Here is a 26,023-nt window from a genome sequence, read left to right as displayed (position 1 = left end):
AACCGTGTGCGTCGATGTTGTGTTAATAGACAAATGGGAAGCGCCACCGAGATTTGCTCGTCAGCTCGGCGTGATATTATATCTTGAAATGTATGTGTGATAAATCAATGGACGGTGGTCGTGGAACGGTTGCTTGTCGCTGGTCATTGACACCAGTAAAGATAATAATTGTATTGAATGTGATTTGTCAAATAATTGCACCATCCCGTCCTTACGGATATTTTTAATGTCTATATGTACAAATGCGACGCGTCACTAATCTTCCGTAATCAGGCAGTTGAGAACAAACGATAAGAATGAAACTTACAAATGTGCGCTCTCCCAGTTGCAAAATTAATATGAATTTTTAAGTCCGTCAATTGAAGTAAAGAAATCAAGATCTCGTTTTTTGTGTTTAGCCGTTTAGTGGGTTCAAATTTAAACGGAAATGAACTAATAAGTTTGATTCTAACATTGGTGCTTTTGCAAGACTCGAACTATCGGCTAGACCGATTGGAGTAGTTAGAAGAAGTTAATTTGTTGTTGAAACATTTGGTAGGAAGCCCAATAAGTGTAATTGGCGTTTCTGATTTGCTTTTGGGCGTAAGTACTGTCCAAGTTAATGGTCATTTAATAGCTAAGGTTTTGAAGGTCGTTATGGAAGTGTGGTGCGCAGACTTTATGCTGAATAGACATTTGAAAAACATGATGGAGGCCGGGCTCGGTTTCGATAAGAGGTGGTTAGACGAGAAACACGTTTACAAATGTTCTTTAAGGAAAATAATATGCATACGACCCTCTAATGGATTCGCTTAATATTTACATTCGGTACACACACTAGGTAGTAATATAAATATATTAAATATCTTTTATTTTTTTTTTCGCTCAACTACCGTATAGTCGTGACGGAGAACGATATTGCGTCACCGGTTCGCGCATTTGTCGGATGAGAATTATCGTTTATATCTTGTCCCACTACCGTCGCTATGTATACATTGTTGCAGTGTGTATGTCTAAGTATTATACGCTGTTGTGTTGCACGTGCTTAACGTGCTTAACACAATCGCCACCGATTTAATATAGCGGGCGGACCGCATGCAGTGATAATGTTATGTAATGCATTTTTATATTGTCATAGCGAGTGAGCGATTTTCAAACCCCGTTACATTATGCCTATTGGATTCCGTTGCCCGAATTTGTTTTCATTCCAAATGCCTGAATAAATTGTTCCCAATCGGGTTTCCAACCGTTCGGCGAAATCACATCCACACGTCTAATGTCAGTCATTTCGAACCGGTTATTGTTATAGATCTGTGCGACTGTGCAACGATGAAATATGTTTTACTCGCGAGCTCACAATTTGTTAGGTGTCATACTAAAGGGAACGGAAGCGCCACAAACACCGAGACCCTGAAATCCGACCTCAGCCGTCAACCAAAGCAGAAACATATCACATTTGTAGCTACCTATTATTTTTATTGCCGGTGAGTGGTGTTCTAAAAATGTAAGTGCATACCTAACCGCCGCCCGGTAAATGTCATCATCGCACGGTCGCCAATAGATTAGTCATTCTAAATAATTTTTATCCGCGTCACTCCGGTTAACATGTGTCTCCCTGTTAGGATAATAATTACAGTTGTGAATGGGTGCAATTGTCGTACAGGAGCGGTCCGAGGACCTGGCAGCGCACGCCACTCACTGGACAATCTAACCTAACCGTCGGTAATTGAACTTAAAAGGCGCAAAATGTCACACTTTCATAACCATGCTCTTTATGGCATCGATATAATACTGAAACAAAACGATTTTGTAAATTGGATCATGCTAGAAGAATTATCAAATTGATACAAATTCAGTAAACATTATTGTCCTGGCCTCTGGCGGTTCCATAATTTTTAGAGGCGTCCCCGTGCCAAACAAGCCGTCATGACGTTTCCCTTTTGGTTTCTCTTCGGCACGATCAGAGTTATTAAAGTTTACACGTTGTATGAATTTTCGGACCGCAAATCGGTGCGTTTCCGAAATTGTGTCCTACTGCTGTAGCAAGGGTCGGCTGCTTTAGTGGTTGTACTATTATCATCATTATCATAATAATAATAACAACAACAATACAACGTTGTACGGCGCACAATCGAAAGTGTACGCAGTAGGTCGGCACGTCTACATGGGTATCGTGCTATTATAATATATCACGCAGGCCGAGGTAAACCTGTTCCCGGCGAAGGTGAAGGCCACCGCTTCCACAATTATTACTCTTATATACAGTACTATACATATAGGCGCACAGTGTATAGATACAAGTAAAAATTCGCTTTGCAATCGCCGGCGATGAACAGCCCTTCTGGTACAGTATTTGTCTTCTGTGTTTGATAGTGTATATTCTCTGCTACCATGCTAGGCAGTACAGAAGGATAGCAGCGTGTAGGGTAATCAGAACACACACTCAGTTGCAACACTCAAATTTGAAATTGTTGGCCATTTATAATAGCAATTGCCTTAATTTTTAGCAGAACGTTTTCAAACTTAAATTCATATTTATTTGCAAATTTCTAATTGTCCAATAATTATGTTAACAGCACTGAGTGTACATCCAATGAAAAACAATAATATTTTATTAGATTTTTAATAACATAGTCTAAAAATAGTTGAACTAAAATTGTATTTACGGTTGGCTTCCTTCCTGCGTTAGCATATTCCACCTGTGCAAATGCCTGCGCCGTTAGCCGGTCACGGTTAGAAGTCAACGTAAAGTCGAGTGCACAATTTGGCACAGTTAACGTTAAGTTTCTCAAAACTCAAACACCGAATTCAGTATAACTCTGACCTAACTATAATTATTGTTCTAAGGCAAAACTTCCTCAGCGTTAGTAAAGCTGCATTACACCTTTACTGAGTGCGCCAGGCGCTAGGCTTTCTGTGCTTACTTCACACTCGAATTCTATGACACATGACTTGTTCGTATTATGTATGATCTCTTTCGTGTAACGGGTGGAGTCTCGAGCGAAACCCATTCAAACGTGTACCTGTATTTTTTATAAACAACACTTAACGCAGGTGACGGCGGGATCGGGGGTGGAGTCGTTATCGGTGCAAACTCTGGCGATTGGTCACCGCCAATTGGTCACACGCCGAACGCGCCCGTTCTTAGCAAATAATAGCAGCTATTATCGTGTACCCGACTTGACGACGGCCGAGTGACGGTGGTGCACCTGTCCGGTTATATCAATATAACAATAATAGTATACAGTCGTTGTACTTAGATCCGGAGCCGGAGACATACGCCGTAAAAATGGATTCTCCATGCGAAAAGCGACGTGTGACGACGACGGGAAATCGTCTCCTCGGGGGAAAATTGGTCGTCGTCGGACTGCCTCTTATACGTAAAGAGTTTGAGTTTAAAGTGTTTTGTGTGTGTTGTATTATGTGTCGTTTAACGAGGTATCTCCGTCGTACATACAGTGTATTCCTTAGGCCCACCCGTGCGGTCTGCGGTGAGACGTTATGGAATCGATTCGTACACGGTGTATTATACACGTCCACTTTTGAAACGACACGTTAATGGTGTAACCCTCTCCCCCACCGCCGCTGCCACGTTCGTTCGTCGAGAAATAAAAAAATAACCCATCAACGCTGACACCTACATACGTATAACATGTGCGGACGACAACTATGTGGAACAAATCTTGTCTGCCAGTGCAATTATTTCGCTTTGGGCTTTTTTTTTTTTCACTCCTACATCATAGGTTGTACGCCCTACGCCGACACCGTCAAGTGCGCCATTACCAACAACAATGACGGCGGTCAATTTCGACGGACACGTCGGGAAAATATATAAATATTTTTAATCTCCAAACGAATGCGTCGGTCCGTTGCATTATAATCGAAATTCTATCTTCTCTCTCAGCCGCTATAAGTGCGCCCGAGTCCCGACTATTTGACGTCGACCACTCGCAGCCACCACTCAAAATAGTTTTTCCACAGCAATAATATTGCAGCCTCATACCGTTGTGTCAATAGCCTATCAGCTAAATCATATTATCCGACTGGTTCTTCCTCCGAAGACCAACGGAGACGCTAAGGACACTTGTTTTCTTCTATGATCTACTTACACGTTACTCGAAAAGGTGTTTGCGATTTTCATGTTTTCCTAAATCATAAAACGCTCTAGTTAACATTTTTCGTCTTCTGAAATATATTTCTGGCTACGACAGTACATCAAGTGCTGCTATCTTTTTTTCTATATTCATCCCTATACCACCACACACACCGACTGTTTTATTGTTTTCTCTCCTCATAATTACATGCCCATCAGCCCATATATGACCTTAACCCGTTTTCTCTTCCAATAGACTCACACCTATGCTCTTCATGCACATTCATTAATCTTCATGTTGTCCTAACTCGTCACACCGCACATGCACCAATATAATATACTCTTCACTCAACCGAAGATTCTATTATATTTTTCCCAGCACTCAGCGCATTCTATTTTAAAACCAAAGTCTAGTATCAGACTAAACAATTGGGGCAATGTTTGATTGTATTAGCTTGAGTTTCATTCACAAAACCACCTATCACACGAGTAGTATAAGAATAAGATGAATTTAGGTGGACTATGCAATCTCGGTACTTCAAAATCTACCTCTAGCGCAACTCTCTGAATATAATCATATGATTTCAAAACGCCATCCCTTCGCCTCCTTAAGTATGGTAAAAGACATTCACAATAGCGCGCGTTCGCCGCGCGGCGTCTTCTCAGTATTCATGGGCGATTTTTTATTGGCCCATTAAAAAGACTATACGATCGTCTACACCACTCTCTGCCAAGTACGACGACGGTACACATAGCAATAACGGTGTATGTGTGTGTGTACAGGAGGCTTTCATTAGTGTCATAAATCGGTCGCAGCGAAGGAGGAGGCGGCATTGTACGGTCTTATGGATCATATATAGGCAGCAGCACTCGGGGCGGTATGGGCATTAAAATCGCGCGAGCCGACCATTGTCCGGGAGCGCCATATTATTATAATATCTACCGACGGACTCGTTAAAAACATAACTCGCGTGTAATGGACGGAACGGACCTTTTTCGGACCCTCCATTGTCTTGGCGCGAAAGTTCAACAGCTCTCCTAAGATTTACAATACGTTGTCCCATCACGGCTGATGCAGCGCCGTTTTGCAACATTACCGCAATAGCATTCTTGTTATAGGCCGGCCAACACGAGATCACGTTGCCGTTCTGGATTTAACTATATTCTTGAAATTCTTGAATGGGGTGGCACACCGAAAATTGATTGATTATAAATTTGAAGAAATTCCTATGGTCAAGGGTACTTACTGTACTTAGATTGTGATCGAGAAACTATAAAAAAATTATACTACAAAACGACGGGGGCTACTAAATATTACTTAAAAAGTTGTTGTAATTATTGTAAGTAAACCGCGATCACGCCACACGAAAAAATATTGTGTTGTTTTAATAGGGAACATAAAATTTCAACATCGATGGTGTTATACAACGACACAACTTGTGTAGGTGTACTATGAGAGCATGTATGCATAATCACCATGCGCCAAGCGAAGTAACTGTATTTTATAACGTGTAAATTATCATATTATACTAAAAATTATTCCGGTCTTGCCGGTTCAGTTGAATTATTATTTCTTTATACCTATATTAATATTCTAAATGCGCGAGACTCTTTAAAATAAAAAATAAAAACCATTGGAATTATCGACAGGACTTTATGAAAATATCGTTTTTATTAATTTTATGTTTGATATGTTTTATTTGACATTTTGCTTGCCTAATACCTCAGGGATTTGATCTTCGCGGGGAACACTGTTGTTTGAAAAGTAAAATACAATAAAAAAAAGTTCCACGCCAGAGATAATAATATGGAAGGACAGTCGAAATACTGTGCAAACAAAAACTCGGAGGGCTATTTATTTTTTCAATAAACACTCGGCTGGATTGGTCGCACAGTCCTGCTTGTACTTTATAATATTATTATTAATGCGAGTGGGCCCCGAGGGTGGTGGGGGGGGGGGGTACATAGTCGACAGCTGATGTTGTGATCATTAATTTGGATTTTTTTTTTTTTTTTTAATAACGGATTTCAATTTTACTGGTTAGTTTCCGCGCCAAATAAAAGTGTATGGCGAGAACAAGTTTCGAAGAAAACTCGAAAAACTAAACACCCCACAATGGTCTATGGGCACATGATTCATCTGTTATAGCCGTGGGATCGATAACTGGATCTAAACGGGTTTCGATCGGCAATAATGTCCTGTACGCGGATCTTCACACGGGACGGCCAGCGGTCGGTCAAGGGCTCGAACTCGTTCGATCGGCTATACCGGTATTTCGCATGGGATCCATATAATATAATATATAGTCCACCCAAAACCGGACCCAACAGCAACAGCTGCTAATCGAAGAGGGTAGCAAGTGCGTTCATGTCACACGATAACAATTATTATTATATGGCTTTTGATTCGATACGATTTTAACTATGTTTACGTAAACGCTTCAGGCGTATACGTGTAACGATTTTGAAAAAAAATGTCGGCCATAGTTGATCATGTCACTAGAAAAATAAAAACCGTTAGAAAGAAGAATTGAGGTATTTCGATTTATCGTACCTATTCCACGGGTTATGTTAGACACCCTATTTTAATAAGTTATTAGATAAGTCCTATCGGTAAATACAGGTGGGGAAGACTCAGTCCGTTTACCGCATGCACTGCGGTAGTATGCATTTTTTGACGATTACCTTTTGTAATTGTTTCACGCGTGTGTTTTATTTTTTAACAATAATAATATGAACTTAACAGAACTTTAAAAAAACATAATAATAATTGTTTTTTTTTTTTTTTATATTTTCAGCCGTACAGAGAGGTCGAGTTCCGGCCAGCCAGCCGCCCAGTCTGACGGGTTTACCCGGTCAACTGTGCCTGACCAACGGTGACGCGGCTGCGGCCGCGGCCGCTGCGGTGGGTGCAGTAGGCTTGAACGGCCACTCGTACCTGTCTTCGTATATATCGCTACTGTTGCGGGCCGAACCATACCCGACATCCAGGTACGGTCAGTGCATGCAACCCAACAACATCATGGGCATCGACAACATATGCGAACTGGCGGCCCGACTGTTGTTCAGTGCGGTCGAATGGGCCAGAAACATACCGTTCTTCCCCGACCTCCAGGTGAGACGACTTTTCCGTTGTTATCTCTATAACAAAATGTCTCATCATTTTCGTTTGTTCGTTTTGACAAAAAGTGTACACTTTTTCACAACAAGTGTACACCAAAGCGTTCGTTTTGAAATAGTGTACACTACACTAATTAGTGTACACTTTTATTTTCAAAACGAACAAAGCTAATAAGTATAATATTTTACGGTTAGCAAAAAGTCGGGATGCAGTGTGACCAGAAAGAAGACATTGAAATTTTCTAGTATAGAACGTTCGTTGCTGTACTAAATTATGTGCTATAAATCAATTGGGACTTTTTAATAAACACATTATCCTTCCACTGACCCTTGTTAACAGACATTTAAAAAATATTGGAATAAACTAATATTTTTAAGTGGTCACACTGTCGTTCGTCCATTTTGATAACTCCGTTGTATAATATATTATGACAATACACATCTATATTATCTTACTCTATGCTCTATGATATATGTAAGTACTATGCACGATTATGGTGATAATAATAATAATAATTATTAACCTCTCCCCCGACTACGGTGCTGCCCGTAGTCGGATTTCGGCTGTCAATTAAAAACGTATTAGATATAGCTGCGAAAAAAAATGCACCTGATTCTTCACCTTGGGAACAACCGAGTGCGTGGCGGTCGATTCGGGGCCGTCGTTGAATGACCCTAAATTATCTTTGATTACGATCCGTTGGCATACAAAAGCGCGGCATAAACGCGACCTAACGACGCAATTCTATTATCGCAACACGACACCTTTAGTTATTGTCTCAAACGTCTGTACAGACTACAGATTTGCTATTTCTATTATTATTATTATTATTACTATTATTATTATCATCATCATATTTTTGGTCGTACCTTCGCTGTATATTATCTCATAAATGCTCATACTTTGTTTTTTTTTCTGGACCATACACAGGTAACCGACCAAGTGGCTCTGCTGAGGCTCGTTTGGAGCGAGTTGTTCGTGTTGAACGCGTCGCAGTGTTCGATGCCGTTGCACGTGGCTCCTCTGCTGGCAGCCGCCGGACTGCACGCCTCTCCCATGGCCGCTGATCGAGTGGTCGCCTTCATGGACCACATACGCATTTTCCAAGAGCAAGTGGAAAAGCTCAAAGCCCTGCACGTGGATGCAGCCGAATACAGTTGTCTGAAAGCAATCGTCTTGTTCACCACCGGTAAGTCCATATGATATCAATAGTGCTTTCGTTCAGTCCCTGTGAAATTGTATCGGTAGGGGAATGCTCACACTGTATGTAGTATCTAGCTCCATGATGTCATAATTAATAAGATCCCTGACAAAGATATTGCTCCCAAGAGACGGCTTAAAGAAACTGAAAGCTAAAGTGAATATCTAATAAGAATAGGATGGAACGAAAGTGAAAATGTTCATGGAACTTTAACCGTTAAGATTAAACACACTATGTTGTCCTTTAGTTGAGCTGGCGGTATAGATAACAATACGATTGTGTTATCGACGTTTGTTTATTAGCGTTAAGGGTATTATTAGCATAGGGTACAGTAGCGTTATATATAATGTACCTTATCAAAGCATAAAGTCTTTATCGGCTTTTATCAACAACTCATAGTACCCGGAGTATGAATTACTTGTATTTTTAAGGAGACAGGAAAATAAAACCAAAAGTACGGTAGTAGTATTCACGACATAGTCGCACGAAAAATCCCGCCTCTTCGATTCTCGGCTTGTAACAAACATTGCTTTACGCATAGAAAGTCGTCGGAGGACAAGAAGAAGAGTCCGAGAAAAAAAACTAACACTATTATTATTAAAAACTCTGAGTCGGCATAGCCCTTGGGCCTCGCAAATCGTGGCCGGCTTGTCCTAGCTTTCACTCCGGCGGCGATGGACTCATCATCCCGACGGGAACGGGTTTTCTCCGCGTGCCTTACCGCAACGATCGTGAGCCCGTCCCGCAGAGTCTGCCCGTACGCCACCGCCTTCGCCGGCGTTGATCACGTCCTAATACGGTATCGAGATGATCTCGCTTTCCGTGCATATATACCTATACTCGAGCGATGAGCAAGAAGCAGCAGAATTTCAAAAAACAGCCATCCCGACGGCGGCAAAAGCTGTATTAAGTCTTTTGCATAATGCGAAATCCTGTGGTCGGATCATTCGTATAATCGGCAACCGGACGGTGGCGGGCATAGCTACAAAATGTTGATACATCCATAAATAATAATACACCTAGGAGTTTACTTCTCGATTTATGTTATTATAAATTGCAAAATGTACATTGAGACTTATCGACACTCTGTAATGTTTGCCCATCTCCGTCGGTAGCACGCTGGTCCTCGACCACCGCGGATGCAAACATACATATTAGCAGCTCTCATTCATAAGTATACCGTATCAAAACTTCACGACGGCGATAATAATGATATTTAGTTACTACGATCGAGGAGAAAACACACTCAACCGGACCACGCCTCCTCCTTTGCGACCAGACGTTTGTATAGTAAATCCCGCGCGACATAGAGTCGAATTGGTCCGGTCACGACCATATTACACCGTACAGATATAATAATATCTTGTACCGGCAACCAGGAAATACCTACACATAGGAATCGGACGATTTGTACACCCGCACATTTGTCGGTCGCGCACACACAAACCGTTTTGCTGTGCCGTCCTACTTTTACATCTCACGCGGCCAGCGCATCCCGGATCCAAAGACATGCAGATCTTAATCAGCCGTTCTACATCTCCTCGGCGTTTCCCACGGATGCACGCGAAACCGTCGACCCACCGTATAAGGGACGAACCGCAGAAATATATATAATACATATAGTAATACGCATAAATATCATAAGGCGCTTCGAGGACGCGTTATAATCGATCAACAGACCACCGTAGGCGACAAAATCGCATAGTTCTCTTGGAGTTTCCCTTCGATCGGACACTCTCAAGTCTCTTTCTTTCCACCGCGGTTAAAACAAGCGTGACATTCGAATCACAAATATTATTATTACAATAGTAATCAGAGATCGGTTTCAAACGACACCCGAGCTCGCTATTCGCATCAGACACAATCGATACCGGTATCTCTTATCGCCTGATTGAGAGAGATTTTTCAATTATCATTATTCGTATATACCTAGCCGTCGGTCGGGTGGATATAGGTACGTTATAAACCAGTTGTATGGACTAATAAATAACTGCGGTAGAGCTGCTGCTGCTGCTGTTATACAGAGGGCATGGCCTCAGACAATACCATTCTTCGTTTGTACGGCATACGGTCATTAAGATCTCGTACACGGTCTCCCCACACGTGAGCTCGTGTGTCGCCGTCTTTTGTTGGAGACCCGTCTAATGAGAGATACGTGGGCCGCGCGATGTAACGGTTTTGTCTTATTATTTGCATTCTGTGTAAACACAACAGCTAATGATAGACTATGTTATCTAGTCCGCAACCAGATTATTGATCAAGCGCCACGCCGGCGTGATGATTCCACACAATTAATCAGATAACGAGATATAGGTAAACAAAGCACAATGACAGGGATTTGGATGAGTTACTCGATGTACTGTTACGAGATACAAGTTGCACTTAATATTATGCGGAACTAATTAAATTATATTTTGTACGTGCGTCAGCCAAGAATACGAGTCCAACACCTATTTTGGCAACTGCAGTGTTCTATAAAGAAATGACCGATAGCCCAAGTGTTGACAAAGTACCTACATCAAAACTTATACCGTACACCACCGAGCTGTGTGAAACGAGACAACGGTCCTCCGTGATGGACTGGACGCTTTTCTTGTGACCGACCGCGAAAAAATATAATATAATATTATCAATAGGTGTTATTGACTATGTTAACATATTTTATTATCTATGCGTAACTGTTATAGTAGTTTGTATCTATCCGGACCGTGCGATTATCCCGAACATGTAGACTTGCCCCGAAGACACAGGAATGCGTCGGCGGCAGTATAGGTATCGGTGTGAACAGTGAACACGGGTCTCACACACGAACACTACTCACTTATATATATATATACATTATATTATTATGTAAATGATATATTATTGTGTTGTCGGACCGTGTGCGGCAAACCGGCGATTTCTAGTTTTCGATGCTTCGGGTTAAACGGCGTGTAGTTAGCAACAGCGACGATAAATCCTGGTGACCCAGTGGCCCACCAACACCGGCATGGCGGCCGAGGGGGTCATTGAAAGCGTAGGCGTTTGCCGGCTCCTGCACATATCATGCGTCGCGTGTACCACATAATAATAACACACACACATATTATTATGGTTGATGCTGTACGTACGATAATAAAATATAATAATGGTATAGTGCTATGATTTATATTAAGCATACAACGAATAATTATGATGTATATTATGTTTGAGAATACCATCCCGAGTTAATAACAATATAATATATAATTAACCAAAAAAAAAAAAACACACCAATACCTTCTCGGTTTCGCATCGAAGCTAATAATATTGTTTATTATATATTAAAAAACAACAACACTGTTGTCCGGGAGGAAAGCAAAAAAATCGCTGTAACATAGTAGTAGTAACCCATAATAGCATCCCGAGGCGTTTTCCTGTGTGCATTATACAGAGAAACCTACCACTGAACATCATTACGGTCATGGTGAGTGCCCCGCACTTCCGCGGTCGCGTGAACTCCCAAGTCGAGTAGCGTCCTACGGTATACCTATAATGTAATCTCGGCTTAACAACATATTTTCCATAGGGTTCGGTATGTTTTTTACACACAATCCTCGTAGCTAGGCGCCAACAGACTATATAATCGACCTAGCCCACATAGTAAACAAATTATTTCGCAACGCTAAAAGAAAGTAAAAAGTAATTGTTTGAAAATAATGTGTTATTTAAAATCAATTTACAATACGTTATTATTTACTGTTTCAAATAATAAATTATTTAAATAAAAGTGCGTACGATTTTATTATTTAAACTGTAATTTAAATCATTTTTTTTTATTTGAATATTTATTTAATTTTGTTTGTTATTTTAATTCGTCCAAAAAAAAAAATGTTTATATTATTTGAATATTTGTCGAGATAAAAATAAATATCTTTTTCGATAATTCCAACAATCTTTCAATATTACCTAAGATAATTAGATCAAATAAATGCAAATAATTCTAGGGTTCGTTCGATTAGCCAAAACATTTTTTTTTATATTTACCTATCTCTAAATTTGTTTATTAAAAAATTAAAGTGATCGTAAAACGTGAAAGATTGTAATTTACTAATTTCTAGAATTGAAACGGACGACGGAGGTCGATGACAGTGTAAATTACTCGGGACCATGAGCTTAACGAGTGACCCAGATGAATGTTTTTTTTGTACGTTTTATATGTTTTTAATAATGAAAAAGAGCTCAGAGCGTAACTGTAACGAGTCGGAAGAAATTTTTCTTAATTAATATGAATAAATAAGACGGCCGAAACGGTAAAACTCGTTGCAACTGGAAAAACATTTATTTTATACAATTCTTAAAAAAAACCTTAAAGACAACATAATGATAATTGAGATACAAAAAAGGTACAGGTGATTTCTATCAAATCGTTCAAATAAAGTGAAAATAATAAGAGCAATGCACGTTTCTTATGCATGATAGGCGATAGCTATTAAGCAGTCTATTTAATAAAACTGTTTTGGTTTTAAAAATTTTCATTTTACCAAAATTGAGACTTTATCACTATAATCTGGTAGCTCAAAAATAACATAGCGAATCTATTCGGTTTTCCAAAATACAATTGTCAGTAGCACCTGCAATTAAATACTTATTATCCCATACAGCGCATACACACAAACTGCAGTAGCCGTTATATTGTACAATGTAAGTGCTATGGAGGCATCGACACCTAACCGTTAAGCTCTCGACCCGACGTGTGTGGCGGAGGCGTCGACTTGCTATGCGGTCCAGTTGATAAAACCGATGATGACCCACGGCTTATCGAGGTCAATTGAAATACCCTATCGAGAAACGCACATCATAATAACATCAGCTACCGTACACGGAACACAATGTTGTTTCAGCTTTAAATTGTCACTGCTTACATCGCCAACACACTAATTAAAACATGGTCTAACACTGAATAAACTTGTCATTGGTCAAACACTGGACAACCAAAGCTCAACATAACACAATTCAAATATTTAAACTCCTATTTTGTTATAATATGGTCAACAAACCCCATGCGAGCCCTCATGTTGTGTCCGGTTATGAGAAAACGCAAAAAATCTAACATCACAACACAATTCGGTATTTAGAAAATTAACTAGAACTTTCGCACGGCCGCGCGTTTGACAACGACCTTGAACAAAAGACAAGAAAGAGAACGAGTTTCAATAAATAAAAATATAGAATTTGTTTTATAATATTGTTTATGTTCGAATTAAATGATTTTTCGAAAAGCTGATAAATAAAATATTTACTTTATTCGATGTATAGTTGCTAATTGCTATACAGTAACGCTACTACTCTAATAAGCACTAGCCTTGTTATGTCAATCACCGTCCTTATCATTGTCATAAAACTTATTAACATACTTTCTTTATATTTTTCATCTTATTACCATGATTGAAATATATAAGGTTATTGCACATACACCACTTCCTGGTCAAATATTCGACGATAGCAATAAATAATATGTCACCGTAAAGATAGCTGCCAATCAAAATCTAATATATAAGTAGTGTACAATAAAATGTATTATAGTAATAGTCAAATTCGATATTACCCTACGCCGAAATTTTGTTGCGCAATAACCCGTATATTTTTCTGCCATGCTTAAGTTTCTCACCTCTGTTTCTCCTTATCAATCACGGCTTATCTTTTCACTATCATTATTTTTCTTATGCGCCGAATTCGACATTGATAACACGATGGTTTTACTATAACGTTCTAAGTAGTGTTTAGATACTTTTTTTGTAAAATTCCAACGCCGCTCAGTGTTTCGGAAAACAGCGTGAGCGCGATACAACAACAACAGATTACTTTCACGGACAGGAAGGGTTGTGGTTTTTCTTTTCGATAGCTCCGCTCGTCATTGTGTGTAGCTATTTTCTTCTTTTTTTGTCGTTAACGGGGCCGTCCGGTATAATAGTAGTAATATCATGTTGTATCGATATAAATGGAAAAACGCGCGATTTCACGCGGCGGAAAACTCATACGTGGTTTCACACGCCCACGACGACGTTATAGGACGACGTGCCGATGCACCGACGGCCAATACACAATACACACACACACACACACAAACACAAATAAATTTATTATAGCAACAACAATATAACAGTGATGTTACTTTTTTGTGTGTATATGTATATATGTATATAATAATAGGAGGCTACAGCTCCGGGCATGTATATTGTGTATAAAAAGGTCACGTGTATATGTGTGTGTGTGTGTGTCGAAACGAATATCAGGACATATATACTCCGTGTGTGTGTGTGTGTGTAATCTTATGACGACGAAGAAGGTCGGAAAAACAAATTGGGTTCTCACGGCTCGTCTGGACGTGTCACGGCGAGCTGCCGGCCAAAGCGAATCGGCTATTAGGAGGGTCTCTCGCACTCTTCGGACACGCCGAATCCGACACGGTCGGTTTCCCCGGGTGAGCACCGGGCACCTACAGGTACGAGACCGTGGCTAGTGGCCGATGCCGTTTGCTTCTGATACTGCCTCTGCTGCGGTTTAAACCCAGGACACAATCCGTGATGATGACTAAATCGGTGCTCGGTGTGTATGTTTACACACGCGTGTGTCCGGAGAACGAGCGATAATAGTTTATGGTCAAAAACCGAACAACAGGAACAACCGGCGCGGCACGGTAGAAAGCGATCCGCACTTAAGCAATTGTGTTGCCGGAAGTGTTGACAAATGCAGCATAATAATATGGCGACAACTCCCGTGCGATTCCTGGAATCGCGAGCAATCGTTGCAATTATCGTCCGGTTTTTGTCGACAAGTTCAAGAAAATAAGTTCTCGCGACAGCGAAGACACAATCCTTAAATAAACATTTACCTTAAATTGTTGTAAAAGTGTACATTTCAGGTAATAAAATTAACATTTTCTTTTTGGTCAAAAAACTTTTTGGGTATTAATACTTTCTTATAAATTATTTTGTGTAATTTCTTTACCAAATTTAAAAATATGCAGTAGTTATACTTTGGACACAAAATATAGATATCTACTAATTTTAATTATTAGATATCGTTTAAAACCTCTAAAACGAAAACACCTAGTTCTTTTATCATTTTGAACTTTTTTGGTGTTGGACTTCCTCAATTTCTTGATCATCTTTAAAACAATAATTATTGTTACGGAATTTGAATGGAATTGACCTAAGAAAACATTATTTTGACTAGTTAAAAGAATATCGCTGACCAGCGGAAATAACTGAGCTTTAATCTAAATTTTAAAAAAATTTGTAGTAAACGAATTTCCCATATTTTTAGATTTAAGTTTCTCTGAGTAGTTTTTTTTTACTGGGGTAATTAGAAAAAAAATAGACCAAAAACTACTTCATTCGTTATAATTTCAAATAATTAATAACAAATCTCGGTAATGATATAATTTGCATTGTTATTATTAATAGTATATAATTTAAAGTACCTAATGAATAATTTCACAACGTTAAGTAAACACACCGCGAGCTACCGGCACCAAACATAACACGAGCGCGTGTCTGTTTTATTTTTTATTTCTGCGTTATATTATGTACATAATATGTGTGTATTGTAATAATAATGATAATAATAAAGGTGTAATGATAATGTAGTCGTTAAGGTAAAACGCGGGGGATCGAGATTAATCGCTCACGATTAGAAGCCGGTAAGAACTCAGTCGAACTACTAAGCCGTCGGCGTTCTTATTATTATTATTATTTTAATACATATATATATATATATTATTATAATATAGTCGAAATGAAAGTCACACTGAGAGTCGGACACGATATATGTAGGTATATTAAAAAAAAAAAAAACACTTCTATCGTATCATATAATATAAAATACACGACCAGCCCAATGTGTGTACCGACACTGTTTTATTGTACAATACTTACACGAGTTATAGTATATACTGTGATATATTATTATTATGGACTGACTGGGGAGAACGAAGATGATGATGATTCGTTCAGTGACGGATTGCGCACCGACAAACGTGTGTCGAGGTGGTTGTGGATTTCTCACGAACACCAAAACTCTGTATAAATGCTTCATCGACCAAGACGCGTTTGGGTTTTCAATCTGTTTCCTACGAGTGTTGGAGTACCAAAAAAAACCAGCCTAACAAACGACCCGAGAGAATTCGCGTTATCACGATTAACAACTACTTTTTGGGGTTTTTTTTTTTTGTAGACAGCGATTGTCTACACGGTGAAATCTGCCACATCGCCCTACGCCGCTGTGTTATTTTCTACAGGATTTGAATAAAACCGGGGAATTCTCTTCGGCAGAATAATAAAAGAGGGGCGTCGGCGAAGAGATAAGGTTATACCCCGTCGACGGCGGCAAAGATACACGGGTCCGACCCTTCGCCCGACCGATAACAACTCCCTCGACAACTTTACCACCGCCTACCCTCGAGAGTGTGAGCGCAAGAGGATACGGTCATCTCTCCGGGGTCCCTTTTGCCGCGACCGCGTTTCCTGTTCCGGTCAAACACTTAACGCGGTCATAACATAAAAGCCGGTCCACGTCGTGGCACAATATAATACACATAACTAATATATTATAACGGTAAAAATAACATTCACGTCCAAAAGCACGAACGAGCCACGTGTGGATCGGCCGAAACTCGCAGCATAATCGCACTATAGAAAAGCTTTTGCTCTCGCAGATGGAAATAATGGGCTGCTGGCTGACGGTATTCCGGTATAACACAATTACTGCGGTGTACCGAGATACCCACCAAAGATAACGACGACGTCGTTATACACCGGCAAAGACGGTAAACAATAAAGAAATGGACGGATCTGTGATGCTCGAAGACAACACTAATTACCTGATAGCCAATATTCATAAATTATAATCACAACGATCTTACCGCTTATTCCATCTACCGTTTGTCTGTTTTCAATTAACAATGGTTCTTAGATTTTGTTGGCATATTTTATTATTGGTATATATCTAACCGTGGTTAGCCGGTTTAAATGGTTGGATGTGTATGGTACATTGTACCAAACTGTGATCGTATTCATACACAATATGATAATATTAGCTGAAGGTACCCAATCGTCATTTATTAATATTACCTACCAAATGCATAAAACATGTGGTAATTAGTATTCAGTAAAAATTAAAATTGAATACTCAGCCACCTTAAAATGTATATCTTATAAAAGCAAATTATTACGCTCAACATTAGCTATAGCTACATCCACTGTAAACTATTTGGAGTTTTCATTTAACAGCTATTATTGTGGATTATATTAGCATAATCAGGTAACCATATACATCGACCACATACATCTAACCACTGTGGTGTGTTGTTTTCCGGACGCTCACATTCAGCATTAATTATTCCATTACTAGTCTCAGTTAATAATACAGACGTTCTAGCTACTTCTTTACTATTCAAACGGTTCAAACGTTTCTGTCGTTCTAGAATAAAAACATGGTTTACAATCCGGTGTATTATGGCACAGCTTGTGCTATATTATTATTATTTTTTTTTTTTATCGACGTACCTATACATGCTTTATTATTGTAGGTACTTAATCGTTTGGGCGCTGTTAGCAGCCGATGTGGCAGATACAATATAGTGAAAACCATAATCTGCGACGGCTATCTCTCGGCCGATCGGTCGTCACGATTCTGTTGCGGAACCAGTTGCCCGGACGGCGCAACTTACACGCTTGTACTATTACAAAATCGACGCGTTTGAAAATTAAACACATTCCGATGAAATTACTCGCTTATTTTATTTTTTTTCGCTACATGTCGTCGTCGTCGTTGTATAACCACACGTTTATGATGCCTCCGTGTGTCGGGTTGACGTCACCCGATGGGGGTGTTAATGGAGAGGGAGGGGGGAGGGGGATCGACGAATAACCTACGACTTCCTGGCGGCTGTAAGCGCATCCGAATAAAAAGCACTCTTACGTTCGCTCGTCGTGTATACATTTTAATAATATCTGTATTATCGTTTTCGGACCAAACGCGCGTTGGAAAGCGACGGAATCTCGACGATAATAATATGACTAGGCGGTTTGTTTTTTTCATTTCAAGAAGAAAGCCGTTCGCCGCAATAATATATCATGTTTGTTTGTTGTTTTTTTTTTTTATTCCTTCCGTCCATTCCAATACCTGCCTAATAATTTTTATCCGAGTGCATGTGTGTATTTCGATGATAAATTATTTTTTATTTTTATTTTTTTGTAATTCTCAAGTGTCGCCGCCCGCCGGCCGGATACATCCACCGGTATGTACCTATAACGACACCGTCGTTGCACAAATAGTGTGTAATTAATTAAAGGAAAACTCTATCTGCCTCGGGCGCGTGCATCGCGTGTCCCGTAGTCGTATACAGTACAATAATATGCTAATTGACCGCACGATTATGGTAAAATAACGTTGGGAAACGGCCGCTGTTGTTTGTATTGTTGTTGTTCGAAAAATACAGCCTACGATATCTTGCATTATGTACTTATAAATACAGATACAAGCACCGATACTTATCTGTGCGAGTCCAAGCAATAATTAAACCCCCTTATACATAATATTATGTTATAATATAGGTTAGATGTGACACTGCTGGTAAATCAATTATCGCGTAGTAAAGGTGTTACACTCGCCGGCTCTCTGTAAACATAACTACATTTGTTTTGTCATTTATGGTTCGGTTCCGCTGCCACGGGAGAAGTGCTATTCAGAGGTCCTCCCCCCCCCCATCCTTTCCCCTTAATGAGTTTTGCACAGGACCAGTCCCGGGGACAAACACCGTCGTTTTGTGTTTGGACTCGGATATAAATCACCCGCAACTACTGCACAATGTACATCACGCTCGGTTGCTTCCTTAATAGACAACAGTAGCAGCACAGTTACACGAGTACCCACCCCCGAACCCAACGTGTAACCGTAGTATAATGTGTTATAATATGTGTTTGCACACCACTCATTGTGCGCGCACGGGTGGTTTGGGCCGCCGGGGGTAAAGATACTCATTGGCGCACACAAAACAAAATCCAAACGTCTTGTATAAGGTAAACGGTACGACGGTTATGTAAACGCGTGTCGATATTATTGTACTGTGAACGACCAACACGTCTAATATTCCACACTCGAGTCCGTATAATATAACGTTACCTACAAAACACACCCATCTACTGTTGCTTTCTATAGGCGCTCATCATCTGCTCTGTTCCCGCGCGTTTAAATCGCATGTTTGATTATATTGTGTGTGTGTTTATATATTATTAAAATATAAATGAAGTATTGTAGAAATGCCGGCTGGTGCGCGCACAACAAACGATTGTCGACGCCGGTGTGTAAAATATAATAAACGGCAAGCGCATAGAGAGAGTCTGAGATAATAAGGAACATTCAGTAATAAGGAACGCGACGGAAGAAAAGCGGGCAGACGTTTATTGGCAGCAAAACGATGCAGTGTAAAGTTGCACTCGACGAATTCGTGATGGTATACCGCACTTGGTACCGAATTGGATACTGCAAAAATACTTACAAGTACATTCAAACGTTATCCACGCCAATTGTTAGTAGTATATATTTTGTTGTCTAAGACTATTGTAATCTCTATATTAGAGGCGAGTACTACACAATGGATTAAATTTGTAGTAGTGCAAGTAGTGCAGACAAAGAGTTATGTTAGATGTGCGAACTCGGCTACTCTGCCGGTACGACAAACCCTCGTTTAGAAAGCACGACTACTTCTTAGAAGAAATATAGTCATTTTTTGTGAGATGACCAATTTATTTTTTAATGTATTTGCCGAAAATTGTGATTCAGCAAGTGTACGAATAAAAATCGTATCGTACAAGTCCAGTCGAGTTTAATATATAAATTTACCAACCATAAGCATCATAATCTATATATAATTTTTATTAACATTAATGAACTACTCGACTTTGTGTTTTGTGATTGATGTTTTCCTTGAGTTCGTAAAACGTTCATTTGTAAATTCTGCGATTTCAAGTCAAAACAAATACATTTAAAGCGGACAAATGTTCATTTATTTTGTACCTAATGTAAAAAATATTTTTTTTAAATCGTTTACTTATACAAGTAAAAATAAAATGAATGGATTATTATAATTCACTATTTTTTCACGATTAATGTAAAACATTGAAGTAAATAATATATTATTTTCATCTCATTTTCTCAACAATAAATCCTTGTAGATCTATTCTCCGTCACCACAAACGTGGTTTGAGGAATGTCTTAGGACTTAGAATGTTCATATCCTTTAAAACTCTTTCAAGCCTCTCATCCCCTTAAAAAAAAATAAACGTCAGCATCCAAACTGGTAGGTTAGGTTTTTTCTATACTTGGCGTGTAAACTGTTGTGTCGTACGCTGTGGCTTCCTTGTGTTTTTCTCGTTGGGTATTCCCAGGTGTTAAAAACAAATCATGGCTATGTTATTATCACGTTGAACGTGCGTGCGATATTGTCATAATTAGCAGGGTGGAGCATCTTATTGTCGAACAAACGATTTCGCAAGGTCTTGGTGCGCCAAATACGTCCTCGGTGCCAAGTTGGGCCGCCTAATACGACCGTCGTGCTGGAAGTTAATGATCAATTAATGGAGTATAACACTTAAACATGATATACGGCAATTACCTACGCGTGAGTTTCTGTATACGGTCAAGTGTTCTATATGTTGTCGACAAAATGCCATATTATTAAGGTAGCGAACGTTATCAGCGACGAATAAGCCGCAAACCATTATAATATCATAGAATGTGTGTGACGAGTGGCCGAGTTGGGTGAGGGAAGGGGTGGCTATAGTAGTTTTAATGTGACGCCAACAGAAGAGCTAAAGTCAGTCTGCCTAGTTAAAACAAAACAAAAATACCGTTCAATACACATCGTGGTAATAAGATATTAATGATAACAGTATCTTGGAAAATAAAATATTTTAAGATAAGGGGTGAAAACCTAAATTATCATATAGAGACATAGAGTACCAACTGCTCAACGATGAAGACTTTTTTTTACCTTTTGTGTGGACATACTGGTTTTAGTCATTCTGTTTACTTCACTATCGTATACAATCTAGTATATTATTATATTAGTTCATCTTTTTTATTATTATTCTATGAGTTGGGTATGGAATCAGCAACGGGTGTTTAACACAAGTAGTTTACAAGGTTACCTATATTATGAGACTTCCATCGTTGAGTTTTATCGTTTCACATTGGCTTCGGCGGTGGTGAATTATTTGTTTTGGGGTTTTTAAAAAAAAAAAAAAAATTTTAGCGCTCGCATAATAATCGATTTGGTCGGCACGACGTCTTCACTTCAAACATCTCAAACGGATATTTTGTTTTATTGCCGGTTTCGCGGTCGGTTTTAATATATTATAACAATAAATTGGCTCTGTTCGCGCAAAAGGGTTATTCGCATCGTGCACGTGGACCTCGGAACACACCGAGCTGGCTCACTATTAAAAAATAACAACAACATAATAATATATATATATAATAACACATGTATAGAGTACCTGAACACGGTTACATATGACTTTTACGACCAGCACTCGTAAATTCATAATCCGAAATTGGCCAACAGCTCTCCCGGCTGGCTATATATATATATATATATATATATATATATATAACTAATAATATATAAAAATAAAATTAACGTTCCAACGCGGTATATAGTGCCGCGTTGACCACCCACAAAACATATTATTATCACTTTTGTACTGAATTGTATATACTGTAAAGTGATTTTACTATATGTTTTCTCAAAAAGCAATTATACATTTGTAATTAAATTTCCCGGATAAAATATATTTGTTTTTAAATCTTTCGGCGCTTCTCGATTGTACACAATCAATAGTTTCGGCCTACAGTAATAATGTTTGTACTGTTAAGCTATACTGCATTTTTAAGTTAAACTCGTGAAAACGGTCACCGCGGATATTAGAATAGCACTAAATGTGCTTTGTTCAAAAGGCGTAAGCCGGCCAGTTAAACGACCGAAAATAACGCTGTTAACGGATGCGATCGATAAATATTTTTTTTAAAGAACCAAAAGAAACAAAACCCTAGACTTTCATCGGCCTTAACTGCCGGATTGTGACGACGGTTTCGCACGGACGCCTCCGGTGAGACTTGTTGTCCGGTGCGAAAAAAAATACAACACATAATTAGGTATCTTATACACCGGTCGTTGGGTCCTAAAAACCACCGGGTCCGCCGGCTATAATCATAATAAAATATTTTAATACATGTGTAATAACAATTTTAGTCGTCCACTGCTGTTAGAATACTATGGCGGAAGAAACAATAATAGCCGAGAAACAGTAATAATTGCGGTTGGCCGCTGATGTGCGACATTGCGTCGCGTCGTCGGGTTAACCGCAAGTAGTACGACCGACTTTGATTTTCAACAAAACAGCTATACTCATTTACTGTACAACGAACGTTGTCACATAGTATTTTAAGTCTACAAGCATGTATTTTCGGGGTAGGAACAGAGCTACCCTACCTCGACATTTTTTCTTTATTTACTGAGTGATTTTACAATTAGAGTTACACAATTATTGGGTTTTGACACGTTAAACGTATGTTCTCGCCTTATGGTGAAGTTGGTACTGAATACCATCTTTATGTATTCAGGCGTTCATCTATAGAAATTACAGACGAAAGGGGCTGATTTGGAATTGTTTTCTGATCCGATCCCATTCCTATACTCAATAATTATTAACTTCATACATTTGTGATGAGAAATAAACTGTGTTTTTATTTCATTCGAAATGTTGACATATTTTTTTTTTCGCTATTCTCTATTGTGTGAATATTGGCAAACGCAATACTTTTTACCGAGATTTCAATAACAATAATAATATTATCGTTTTGGGATTGTTTAGACCGACAACGTTGTGGAGAGAGAGAGCAGTAGGTACGGCGTTAACTTCCACAGAAACGCTAACCGGTGGACCGTTAACATTTTTGTTTTAATATATTTATGATTATTATTATTATTATATAAACGGGCCCAGAACGTGACCGAAAAGGTTTTCGTTGTAATCCGAGGAGAGACGGCCGTGACAAAACCTTCTTGCGAAGGGTCAAAGTGTGTTTTATAGCAGACCAGATTGTTTTGGGGGCATGTCTGGAGGCGCGCGCGGTGGGGTTGTGACGATTAGCCGACAGTTGGCCGAAATTGAAATTTCTCAAATTACACGGGTCGTTGCGGGGTCGTAAAAAAAAACAATAATAAACCGTTTTCGCAGAATTCGGGACCAAAACGATATCAATCAAAATGATTACCTATCGTAGGTTAGGGATCTAGATTGTTTTTTAACCGAAAATACCAAAAGCCACATGCAAATCGACTACCCTATAAAAAGGTGAACTCTTATTAAAACTGATCAGGCTCAAGTCGAATAATACACCGAAGACAGTTGAAAAGTACCCCCACTGTCGGGGTACTCGACCGCGATAAACTCTTTCTCATTGCCAAACTCCTTAAAATATAATAATAAAAAACAGGCGTGGCTTCGTTAAGCGTTATAAAAGCTGTCGTCCCGTATATACAAACCGCGTTAGGCCGTCAATAAAAAATACCATAATTATGGACGATATTCGGCGTACATTACTGTATTATAGTGTTTTTTTTACCGCTCTGGGGAATAATTGCCGGCGGGCTACTTAACTCCAAATTTGAATTCAATTAACCGCGGCCAATTGACTCGGTCACACAGCCCACATATTATATTATTATTGTTATTATTATGCAACCCTTTCTCGGTTGGTAATAATAATCGTTTAAGAGCGTTTGTCCTATTACATTTAGGTAACGCTTACAGGGTGACTCATATTATTATGCTAACCATGAATCGATATCGCATTAAATATTCAATTGTATTTTTTTTTTTTTTGAACTTAACTAGTTCATAGACATCTCGGTATTATAATAACTATATTTTATTGACAAATCGTTTTACATTCCTCGAATTCAAGAATTGTTTATGTTTTAATTAGTATCTTAGGAGATGTTGTCTAGCCCAATGAATATAATTCACCCTGTATAATCAGCAGATCGACCTTTGACACGCGATTGCACGAACCGCACATGGGAGGCGCACAAAATGCGGGTTGAACCGATTATGAATATAAAAAAAACGTACCCCGTACTTAAAAAAAAAAAAAAAGAGTGTGAGCTCATCGTACGTTGTGAGTATGTTAAAAAAAAAGCACGCTTAATTTTAAATACTAATAAAATATGTATAAGCCGTATTTATCAATTAACCGGCTACTTAAAATGTCTCGACGAATGCTAATAAAAAAGTACAAACTACACAAAACCGTTAGGGGAGCCAGTTTTTTTTTCAATTAAACAAAAAAGTATTAATTGGGAGAAGTGAAACGACCATAATATTACAATAAAATAAAACAATTTTTATTTGTACAATCCCTTAGGGTCAATTAAAGCGTTGCTCCCAGCACCTACTGAAGTTTTTTTTTTTTTTTACAAACGTTAAAGATTTATAAAAAATATCTAAAATAATAGAATTCGTTGATTTTTTACGTTAAAAGGGAAACGTTTGTGGAAAAACTAAGGTTTTTTTTTTTTAATTATATACTGTGGTCATTATAACAACAATTCTACGCCAACGTTCTCCATTAAACGACTTGTAAACGATTTGCAAACAGCGTTTACTCTAATCTTATTTATACTACAGTCAACATGGAATAGCGAATCGTTATGGCTGTCGTTAAATGTATCAATTACATATATTTATTAATTCCATTAAGTTTCATCTGTGGACTAGTCCAAGTAACGTGCATGAAAATAGTGTACATTTTCTTTGGTTTCTCGGCGTCGTTGTTCGAGGAGAGTTTTGGGCTTTCAACGTTTTATCCGATCTTGTTTAAGTATTAGAATCGCCAACCAAATTAGGTTGTTGACTTCTGCGCGTTAGTGGTAGGTACGTCTAGGGTCTTAACAGACAATTCTATGTGTTTACCAGCAGGAGCTTTGAACATGTAATAGCGAGGCCTCTAAACAACGTCTAGGGATGCCGTTTTCGTTTATCCGACGATTTTGGCCGGAGAAACTTAAACCTTAGGGTTTAGGACAAGGACCGCAGACACGCCTTAGTCGTGTCGCGGTCATTGGACACGCACGGGGCTCGGTGCCAATTGCCACAGACTGCTGATACAACAATAATAATAATCATTATAATATATAAATGTACAGGCAACGTCGTCGCGAAGACCCCGAGCTCTGGAAATCGACGAGTTCAATTCGCAAACACTTCTCCGAGGGTGGTTTAATGTTTTTTATGTAAATTCCGGGCCACCGGCAAGTTATTATTATAATATTATAATAATTTATGTCATCGCGGTACGACCGGGAGCCGTCACCTTCCGTCCGTCCAATTTACTGTAATAATAATATAGCCGGTCGTGAGTTTTGAACTCTTACCTCCAGAAGTTTGAATATTTTATAATTCGGTGTCCTCTGTTATGACATTATTATTATCATTAACCGAAGTACAGTAAACGCGGAAACCGTCTTTTGTACGGCGGTCCGCGCTCCGTACAAATCAGCGCAATAACGACGGTAATCAGTTTATGAAACCGTTAACTTTTT

General features: G+C 39.0%; 1 protein-coding gene across 1 annotated transcript in view; it reads left to right on the top strand.

The window, feature by feature from the left end:
- The window catches only part of LOC126846500 (nuclear receptor subfamily 2 group F member 1-B), a 41,227-nt gene that overhangs the window by 11,537 nt on the left and 3,667 nt on the right, over nucleotides 1–26,023 (top strand). The window contains exons 3-4 of the mRNA XM_050585933.1: nucleotides 6,871–7,187; nucleotides 8,124–8,382. Of these exons, the coding sequence (XP_050441890.1) occupies nucleotides 6,871–7,187; nucleotides 8,124–8,382 (576 nt within the window). The remainder of the gene's footprint in view (nucleotides 1–6,870; nucleotides 7,188–8,123; nucleotides 8,383–26,023) is intronic.

Source organism: Adelges cooleyi, unplaced genomic scaffold (assembly GCF_023614345.1).
Source record: "Adelges cooleyi isolate 19-005CV unplaced genomic scaffold, UGA_ACOO_1.1 ACOO_flye_CR_arks_rails_tigmint_CR_PRNA_9, whole genome shotgun sequence".
In the NCBI taxonomy this organism is placed as follows: Eukaryota; Metazoa; Arthropoda; class Insecta; order Hemiptera; family Adelgidae; genus Adelges; species Adelges cooleyi.
Note: the sequence above shows the minus strand (reverse complement) of the source record. Positions and strands in the feature narration are given on the sequence as shown.